Raw genomic sequence first — 10710 nt, 5'->3', positions numbered from 1 at the left:
TTTGGCATCCAATTTGCTTCTATTAGCTATGGTATGGGAACAAGAGGATGGAGGATGTGAAGAGATTATGGATGGAATGAGAGAGGTTGAAGGTTGGAAGGAATTCAAGGATGGGTGCCTTTGATGATCTAGCTTGTGGATTTGAGGGGATGGAGTGATGGATTGGCATACAAGACATGGATGTTTGTAAGTGCCCAAATTGGATAGAAGTAATGAAGGATAAGGACCTAAAACATATGGAAGAAAGGAAGGAGTAGATCCAAAATAGATGGAGGAGATATAGGATTTGGATTAGGTATATAAAGACCCAAAAATGGATGGAAAGGGTGAAGGATTGAGATAAGGGATATAGTGACCCAAAATGGAGTGATGGAAAGAAGTAGTAGGATAAGGGCCCAAAATGGATGTGGAATAAGATGGATAAGAACTTTGGGGTGAAGATGGAAGGACTTGGGACCGTGACGAGATAGAAGGGATACCAACATCTAGATGTAAACTTTTATTTATTTTTCCAGTATGATGTTCATTATTTTGAACACAAGATGTGATTCCAATAGTAGGTAGAGGAGTAGAAGTTCTGGGTATGAAAATTATTATCTCTTATGTAGATGTATTACCATGGATTACAAGAGATGTAGGATTGTGAAGCAAAGGGGATGGGGCTTGATTATCTTTATTTGAATGGGTGGATGGAAATGGGTCTTGACTCAAAGGGATGAATGAAATAATATGCTATTGAAGTAGAGTAATGGATGAAAGGGTAGGATCTTGATATGGAGGAGATGGTGACTACTCTTTAGATGGATTGGATTGTAAAAATGGATCATGTAGGGGAATAAGTGTGATGGGAGGATCTTGAGATGGAGTAGATAAAAAGGTACGATTTTAATTTATGCCAATGGATATTTCAATATGATTTTGGACATGATCTTGACAAATTTGGTTGGGAGTGGATGGTGTGATACAAGCTGTATGGGTGAAATCTTTAGATGGGATCAATGGATGGATGGGAGTTTCTTCAATGGGGATGGAAAGATGGAGAATGGACTCATGGGGTTTGTTAGATAGGGTTTGGATAATTCTAAAAGGAGGAGATGTGGATTAGAATTAGAGGGATTCAATGGATGAAAGGGTTTTGATGATGGTAGGATATTGTAATGCCCTACCAAGGAACCCAAAAGAGATTAACCTATTAAGTCACTAAGTTTTCCAAACATTTTTTTTTTAAGATTGAAAAAACAAGGGATAACATAGTGGAAGTAATAACTCACATACATACAAACAATCCATAAACAAATTTCATCTCTTAAGGGTTCCATGACATTGAATCACACACATAAGTTTTATTAAAATAAAATCTGATGCATAACAAAATCCACATCATAGAATAACCATAAGTACGATTCAAATGAAATAATATACAAATACATAAGATGCCACATGGCATAACTAGAATGCATAATCATCCTCTATACAAGTCATAGGGTATGAAAAGCTAAAAGAATGTACATCATGATAAGATACAACATCTCATAAGATCTCCACTAATCAAGTACAATACATCAAAGTATGACCAAAGAACATAATTGTGAGATCAAAAGAATAAAACAACTGCACAAGTACATCAAGCAATGACATCTAGTTGTCATATGTCAATGGTATAAGAAACACTACCACCCAACCTCATGGAACCTAGATGGCCCACTCCCACTGTGCTAAGGAGATAATCTCAAGTCCCACATAGATAATAATCCAATAGTCATAACCGTCATCTAGGTCAAGGAAATCCTAAAGCAATCTATCTCAAAGGTACCAAGACACGAGTAACATCTAATCTCAGAGGTAGCAAAGACACGTAGGAAATCTACTATGTAAGTGGGCAAGTGTCATCGCATGAGCCAACTCTAAGGTTACCCTGGCAGCCTCTCTAGACTCCAACCCCCTAGTGACTTTATATGACATTAATATCCTTCTTACAGACGAGCATACTAATGAGGCAAGGTTGCAACCAAGCATCCTCTCTACTCCCATCCTAGCCTATGCTAGCACTTGAGGCATGGGCGAGGTAATCCATTAATTTTTGTTAATTAATTTTAAACACATTTAATGAAATATTATCACTTATTAATACAACCTACAATGGGTTACCCAGACAGCCTCTTTAGGGCTCTCGCCTCCATTACAAGCCACTTCCCAACATACATAAAGATAACCTACCCTAAGCTCATAGCAGAAAGTATCATAAGATCACAATGACCACATCAGTCCTATAAAAGCAATTAGAAATCACAAGATATATACTGAACAAAACCTCAAAGGTCAAATCACATAACCATGACATCACATACAACATCATAAAAATACTAAGTTAAACCCAACCCAATACGAAATAAATCATACATCTCGTCAAGTATTTAAACAAGTGTAGTTTCATAATTCATTTGTTTTGAAATCATAAAAATTTAATCTACAAACGGGTTTAAGTTTTTTTGTTTTCAAAGTGTCACATTTGATAAAGTTTTTCGAGTTCACAAGTATTTAGAAACACTCAACAATCCATTAGAATCATCTTAGTACATAATACAATTTCATATAAAATGAATTACTTTTTAAAACAATAATCAGAATATTATTAAAAAACTTCTCTTAATCAAAATAGTAGTACAACTTTTTTTTATAAAATATAATTTAAAAATATATAACAAAATCTTAAAATTAAATATTATTATAATTAATTATAATTATTAAAATATAAATACTTATTATTATTAAATTATAAATAAAATAAAATACATTAATTTATTAATAATCATAATTATTAAATTAAATAATTAAATAAAAATCATTAATAGCAATTATTAATATTAGAATTGACAACATTATGGTATCTAAGGATGGCGATGCGAGTCTGTGCGTTCTAAGCTAGGGCATTCGTGCCCTAGCTAAGTCTGATATCTGCTTCAATCTGTTGTGTCGAGGGTGACTTTGTGTCTACAGGGTCACGTGTTGGGAGGCTCTTCTTCTTGCACTTGGGGTTTGGCCAAGTTGCGGGAAGGGGAGAAGTTGAGAGTGAACAGGTTGCAGATTGCGCCTATTACTCCATTTTTGCCACGAACGGGGGTAGTGGGATCCTTGCCATAGCTATTTTTTTGATCTGCTGCCTTTTGGTCTCTGAGCTAGGGTGGATACAGAGGTTTTTTGGGGGAGTTGGTTGGACTCCGACTCAGGGTGAGGGGCGGATTGCCTCTTAATCATTCTAGGGTGGGTTTGGTGCAATAGCATTATGGTAGATTCCACAAAGGAAAGGATGGTGAGAGGTTCTACACTGGATTTTTGAGCAGTTTTAGGCTCGAAGTCTTCGTATCAAGGGATGAAGACCTTTGATAATAATTTGTTTGCACCGAATTCTGGGAATGCTGATTTGGGGCCATCTAATGGTTCAAGAGTTTCGAAGACTAATGGTTGTCTTGAGAAGTGCAAGGAGAGGCCTAAGCTGGTTATCCCAGTTGCGATGATTGCTGAAGATGTTGAGTACTTTTCGAATCACTCATTATACTGCAAGTTTTGGGGGATAAGGGTGTCATTGCAGTTTTTGGAGGCGTGGGCTCAGAGGACTTGGGAACTGGAAGGGGAAATGGAGATTATGTTATTGGCAAACAATTATTTCATGGTTACCTTTAATTGCACTACTGATCGCAATCGGGTTTTTAAGGGGGGGCCTTATTTTTATAATAAGGTAGGGTTGTTTATCAAGCCATGGCATGCCAGATTTAAACCTGCAGAGGAACTTCCAAACCGTGTCTTGGTGTGGGTTTGATTACCATGGCTTCCGGTGGAATGTTGTCGTTAGGATGTGTTGCATCTTTTTGCCTCGATGATTGGTAATCCTATAGGAATGTCATCGCAAACCTTGGGCAAAAAGGTAATGACTTTTGCTCGTATTTATGTTGAAATTGATCTAACTAGGCCATTACTAGATGCAATAGAAATGTGTGTGGGTTCATATTCTTGGGTGTAGCAGTTAGATTATCAAACCCTCCCTTTTCGATGTCGGCTCTATCGAGAATATGGTCATTTGCAACAGAGGTGCCCAAGATTCAAGACTAGGGAGGCTTGGCCTTCTCAACCTATGAATAATCTTCCTACAACGGATAAGGGAAAGGGCATTTCTTTGGATGAGGTCGGGGCCTCAGATGGTTTTGTGTAGGTTAAGTCTCACAATCAAAATAGGGGTCGCAAGAGGCCTTTTAATGAAAAGCATGATGATGGTACATTTAACAGGTTTGAAGTTTTCGATGAGCTTAGTCAACAGGAAGTGAACCCAGGTTTAATCAACTTGGATCAGGAGTTTGTGGATTTAGTTCAGGAGGAGCCTATTCTAGAGGCTTCTATGGACCCACAGGAGGAGGGATGTCGGCACTTGGAAATATATCAGCAAGGAGGAATCCCTGAGCTATAGGAACCCTTGGCCATTGTTTCTTCAGTAGGAGTGGACTTTCCATCTATGGGGGGGAAAAATGGCTCAGACTCAGCAACAAAGCCCAAGCCTCCTCCTAGGTTGGGCATTTTGCAGAAGGACATTAAGAAGAGTGGGGCAGAGAAGTTTGGCAAACCTGGCTGCAAAAAGGATATGGAAAAGATTAAACTTGCTAGGGAGAATTTGGTAGAGTCAGGGGTTGTTAAGCCTTTGGATTCAAATTTTCACAAGCCCCTTGAAATGATAGTTCTATCATGGAATGTAAGGGGCTTGAACAGCGACCCTAGACAAAAGGCAGTTCAAGAGTTAATCAGAAGGCAAAGTCCTGACATTATTTTTTTGTAGGAAATAAAGTTATCTATTGAGAATATGCAAGGTCTGATTCCTAATTTGTGGAGAAATGGTAAGAGTTAGAGTATTAGAGTTCATGGAGCTTCTGGGGGTCTGGTTTGTTTATGGAATCCTAGGAGAATCCTACCGCTTTGGTGGATTTCCTCTAGGTCCTCTATGTCTATGATTGCTACTAGCCTGGAGATAAAAGAAGTTATATTATTCTCTAATATTTATGCTCCTACTGATTTCCAGGGTAAATGAGGTTTGTGGTCTCACATTAGATTGGTTTGTAGTATGATGCCCTTCTATCCTTGGATTATGGCAGGAGATTTCAATGCGATTTGTGAGCTGGATGAGAAGAGTGGAGGTACTGGAAGGTTGGAACCCTCTACATTATTGCTTAGTGAGAGCATCAATTCCTTGAACCTTGTTGATATCAAACCAAATAATGGTCAGTTTACTTGGAACAACTGTCAGGTTGGTGAGTCTTGGATTGCAGAAAGGTTAGATCGCTTTTTGGTTTCTTGTTATTGGGTTGGAGGGATGTGGTCTTCTTGCTCGGAGATCTTGGATTGGAGAGGATCGGACCATTAGCTTATCAAGCTAATTACAAAATCTACTCGCACGCTCTGTAAGCCTTCCTTCAAGTTCCAACTCATGCGGTTATGGGATCCTTCACTAAATGATTTGGTTTCTGAATGGTGGAGAAGGGGGAGACTAGCTTTTGGCACATCAATGTATGTCTTTGCTAAAATTTGAGCTTAAATGGTGGAATCGTCTATATTTTGGGAATGTCTTCCAGGCTAAGGTGTTGGCCCAAGCAGATCTGGATGATATTACAAGGAGAATTAGGGAGGAGTGGTTTACAGCTAATCTACTTAAGGATGAGGCTCGGGCTGTGAAATTGCTGGAAGAATGGGAGTTGCGGGAGGAATTGTACTGGAAACAAAAGACTCGGATTGAGTGGCTATAAGAAGGGGATAAAAATATTGCTTTCTTCTTCAACTCTATGAAAGCTAGATGATAGGGTAATTCTATTACTAGATTGGTTAATGATAGGGGTTATCATCTTTCTTCCTTCTTGGATATCTCTACTGAGGTAGTGCGGTATTTTGAGTCTCTATTTCATGAGGACCTGCAAGGGGGGTCTCCTGAGGAGGAGCAAATTATTTCTTGTATCCCTTCTGTTGTTTCTGAAAATATGAATCAGCAACTCATGAGAGAGATTTTTTTAGAAGAGCTTGAAGGGACTGTGTTTAATATGAAGAAGGGGAAAGCTCCTGGTCTAGATGGTTTCCCGATTGAGTTTTTCTAGGAATTTTGGGAAATCATCAAATTTGACCTCCTAGTGGTGGTTCGTGAATCTCAACAGAACAAGCAGATGTTAAGGGCTCTCAATGCTACTTTTCTTGCCCTTATCCCCAAAATGAAGGAGGCGGATAGGTTGAGCCAATTCAGGCCCATTTCTTTATGCAATGTTATTTATAAAATTATTTCTAAACTTATGGCTGACACATTGAAGAAGGGGATTGTTGATTTGATCTCTAAAGAGCAAAGTGGTTTTATTTCTGGTAAGAAAATTTTTGATGGGATTGTCATTGCGACTGAGGTTATCCACTCTATGGCCAGGTCAAAGGAAAAGGTGATGTTTATTAAACTAGACATGACTAAAGCATATGACAGAGTTAGATGGTCCTTCCTCTGGCAGGTTCTTAGCACATTTGGATTTGTGAAAGATTAGATTCAATGGGTCAGAAGCTTGTTACCTCAGTATCCTTTTCAGTGCTTATCAATGGTAGTCATTCTGATCTTTTTGGAGCCTCGAGAGGTCTTCATCAAGGGGATCCTCTCTCTCCTTATTTGTTCATTCTTTTGGCTGAAGGTTTGGGGAGATGGATTAAACGAAATGTGGAATTGGGCCTTATCCAGGGTTGGAAGTGGGGGGGTGCATTACCTCTGCAAACTTACCTGCAATTTGTGGATGACACTGCTATGATGGGGTTGGCCACTATGAGGGAGGCCTCTAATCTTCAAAGGATCTTGGATGTGTACATGATTTCCTCTGGTCAGCAAATTAATGAAGGAAAGTCTTCTATCTTCTTCTTCAATACTTCGGGCCCTATTCAGCAAAGGATTGTCCAAACATTAAGATTCCAGATTGAGAGTCTTCCATTGATGTATCTCAGTATTCCCATCTCGATGAGTAAACTCCCTAGAGAGTCCTGGAAAATTATTTTGGATAAATTTTGGGTGAAAGTTAATCATTAGACTCATTGTTGGCTATCTTTTGCTGGTCGGGTCTAGTTGATTAAGTCTGTAGTGCAAGCTCTACCCATTTATAGATCTATGCTCCAAGTTGCTCCTATGGGCTTTCTGAAGGATCTTGATTCTGTGGTGTGCCAGTTTTTATGGGCTGGTTGCTTGCAGTCCTCTAAATGGAGTTTGGTTAGATGGGAAGTGGTATGTAGCCCAAAACAGTATGGTGGATTGGGCCTCAGGCAATCAGCTTTGACTGGGGAAGCTTTGGCGACTAAACTATATTGGCGGTGGTGTAATGAGCAGGATAAGAGCTAGGCTAGAATTATTTCTCATAAGTACCTTCCAAGAATTTCTCCTCTTGACATCTCTAGATACCCCCTTATGGGAAAGGGATCTTCAATTTGGGACACCCTTAAGAAAGGTGCAAAGCTTATCAAGGACGGATTATTTTGGATCTACAAGGGAGGGGAGGTAGCCCAGTTTTGGTTGGATTGTTGGGATGGGTATCCCCCCATTAGTTCTTAGTTCCCCAATTTGGGGCTTCTTTGTCAGTAGTTTCAGGAGGCTGGCTGGTCTCGGGTGAGGGATTTCAAGTCCTTTTATCTCTGTGATCAGTTAGAGATGGCAAGATGGAATCCCCCAGAGGAATGGCCAGTTAATGGGTTACAGGAGGAGTGTGATGTGTTGCATAATATTCTATCTAGTCGAAGATGTTGCTCTCTCCAGGAAGATGATGTGCTTGCTTGGTCTTCCAATCCTAAGGGGATCTATATTGTTTCTTATGGTTACAATAGGTTGATGTCTCATAAGTTGGTTGGGCTTGAAATGCAATGGTGGAAAAAGGTTTGGAATAAGCTTTCGTGGCCAAAATGTAGTTGTTTTGTTTGGATGTTGGCTTGGAATAAGTGTTTGACCTGGGATAATATTCAAAAGAGAGGATTTCTTGGCCTATCTATTTTTGTTATGTGTGGGGCTAATGAGGAGGATTCAGCCCACCTATTCTTTCGTTGCCCTTTTGCCATGCAGCTTTGGCACTTTTGGTGGGGTGTTTGGAATACTCCCTGTGTTCATGCTTCTTCCACGATTGAGTTTTGGCAAGGAATGGGTCAACCCCCTTCTGTGGCTCCCTTTCTACAGGAGGTGTGGCTTTTGGGGCCTATATTCTTATTGTGGCAGATTTGGCTGGAGCGTAATCGAAGGATATTTCATGGGGAGTAGAGGTTAGTGTAGCAAGTTTGGCTAAGGGTTCTGGGCATGGTTCAAGAGACAATTGCAGCTAAGTGTGATGTGGAATTCCCTTTGGAGAAGAGTGATGCAGAGCTGGTTGAAATATTGGGGTTTTTGGGATCCTCTATGGCCTTGGCCAGGGATAAGAGACAGCATCGTGAGAGGCAAAAAGTTGACAAAGTTAGAAAGTGGCAGGCCCCTCCCCTTGGTGTGTTGAAGATCAATACTGATGGTTCTCCAAGGGGTAATCCTGGTCCAGCTGGTATTAGCGGGATTGGTAGAGACTCTCGGGGCACTGTGATCTTTATCTTTTTGATCTATGAAGGGGTTCAAACCATCAACTGGGTTGAAGGCTTGGCTATTCTTGTTGCTCTTGAGAGAGCTCATGCTTTGGGGTGGAAAAGGATAGTTTGTGAGTCTGATTCTCAGGTGTTGATCAATCTGCTCATTAACCAGAAAGTGGTTGATGTAACAAATTTTAAGGATTTATTCTCTGATGGAAATGGTGACTTTCATCCATATCCGAAGGGAATGGAATAGAGCTGTTGATTGTTTGGCAAAGTGGGCTTCTGAGTATGTTGAGGGATGAAGAATTGAGGAGTGGGAGTTAATCCATTAGAAGTTCCATCTGGACCAAATGAATATTTTGGATGTGGATGGCATTGAGAATGGTGATAGATGATGGTGAGGATTGTTTTAGTTATGTGTGGGGAGGTACTTTGGCTTTCTTGAGACCCTAGGTCTGTGCTTTCTCTGTAATGGTTCTTTCTGTTCTTTAATAAGAAATTTACCCCTTTTATCCAAAAAATTAATATTATAATTATAATTATAATTTAATAATTAAAAAATGTGTGATTAAGAATATCACAAACCCCAAACTATGGGGTGTGGCAAAAGTCATGTTGTCAAATGCAGTGGCAGACTGTCTTTGGATAGCCACATGCCACCTTGGCAACATATTTGTCATTTGGACAATAAATCCCAATGGCAGCCAAGGGTGGGGGATGGTGTCCCCGCCCCCCAAACATATATATTTTTAAAAAAATTATAAAAGAATTCTACTCCATATGAATTCCAATTAAATGTTTTTAGTATTAATACCATAGTAATAATTTTATTATTATGGTATTAATACATTTTTTTTAAAATTCATTTTCAGTATAGATTTGATAGGGAAAATAATTGAAACAATCAAAATTGTTAAATTAAATCTGATTTTTGTTTTCAAACCCTATCCCGATCTTATTTTTCTAAAATTTCAATTTTCTAATAAGAGTTTTCAATTGATTTCTCTCACAAACATTTCAATAACGAAAAACAATAATTTCTCAAACAAGGGTTTCAACTAAAATTGATCTCTGAAACAGGATCCACAAACAAACACAAAGAAGACAGAGGAAAACTTTGAAGCAATCTACTATGATAATTCAACAAAGTTCCTACCTTGATTTGATTCTAACCAAATGAATCCTCAAAAGTTGCAAGAATTCCCCTCTCTTGAAACCTTTCAAGAAATTTGCTCCTCTAAACCTGTGTGTGGACAAATGAGCTCTAATTTCTTAATAAAGAGCTTTCTCCTTTAGGGTTTCTAGTTTTATGAATGCGCAAAGCCCTTTCTTTATTACTTAATTTATTTTAATTTCATGTGCAAACTTTTTGCATTTTAATTAAAATAAACTTTATTTAATTTACTCTCTCTTACTTTTATTAAATAACAAGACGTATTTAAAAGTATATTTATTAATTTAACTAATAATAATATTTAGAATTCATTATTTAAAATGAAACTTCTAAATTAATTATCATTAAATTAAATAAATATAATTATGCCAAATTTAGAACTTTAATTAATCTTTTAAATTTAATTCTTCTATTTAATTAATTTCTCAATTAATTAAATATAATTAAAATTTATTTTTTCTTTATAATTTTTTTAAAATTAAATGATTTAATAATATCTTCATTTGATTTAATTATAACTAAAAATCACAACAGACCCACAAACCTAAATAAGAAAACTCATTTTAAAGACACAGTACTAAATCAAGCTCAAGGGTCAAAATCTTGAATTCACGTCACTTGACAGATTTAGAAGGGTAAATAACTCAAATACTTGTCTTATTCTCTAGGAAAATTGGCTTAGAGTTAGGATTTGGACTCAAAAACTATGTCCCCTCTTTACCATTGAGATACTGTGATAGGGCATGCTCCAACTGGAAATTAAGGGAAATTGATGTCGGGTACCTGCAATCTACATAAAAGTCAAACATGTGCATATGTGTGTGTGTGTACTAAATAGGCAATGGTGGGGAGTGGTGCATCGTGTAGAATGACTCCCTCCCTCAACCACATCAGAAACATAAGTTTGGGGTAAGTAATCGTAGAAAACTGTATATAAATCATCCATCTAACTA

At 38.1% G+C, this 10710-nt stretch overlaps 1 protein-coding gene across 1 annotated transcript; it reads left to right on the top strand.

Annotated features, from left to right (window-relative positions):
• Positions 1 to 7690: 7690 nt before the first annotated feature.
• On the top strand, positions 7691 to 8287 carry LOC149568739 (uncharacterized). The gene has a single exon (XM_089816772.1). The coding sequence runs from the start codon at positions 7691 to 7693 to the stop codon at positions 8285 to 8287; it is 597 nt and encodes a 198-aa protein (XP_089672898.1).
• The last annotated feature ends 2423 nt before the right edge of the window (positions 8288 to 10710 follow it).

The sequence above is a fragment of the Cupressus sempervirens genome, chromosome 3 (assembly GCF_028749045.1).
Source record: "Cupressus sempervirens isolate cs-2001-9-10 chromosome 3, ASM2874904v1, whole genome shotgun sequence".
Taxonomy (NCBI): Eukaryota; Viridiplantae; Streptophyta; class Pinopsida; order Cupressales; family Cupressaceae; genus Cupressus; species Cupressus sempervirens.
This window is presented reverse-complemented; position numbering and strand designations above follow the sequence as displayed.

What these genes read in the sequence shown, in the direction of transcription:
- LOC149568739 (XM_089816772.1), top strand. Translation starts at nt 7,691, where the DNA reads ATGGCAAGATGGAATCCCCCAGAGGAATGGCCAGTTAATGGGTTACAG.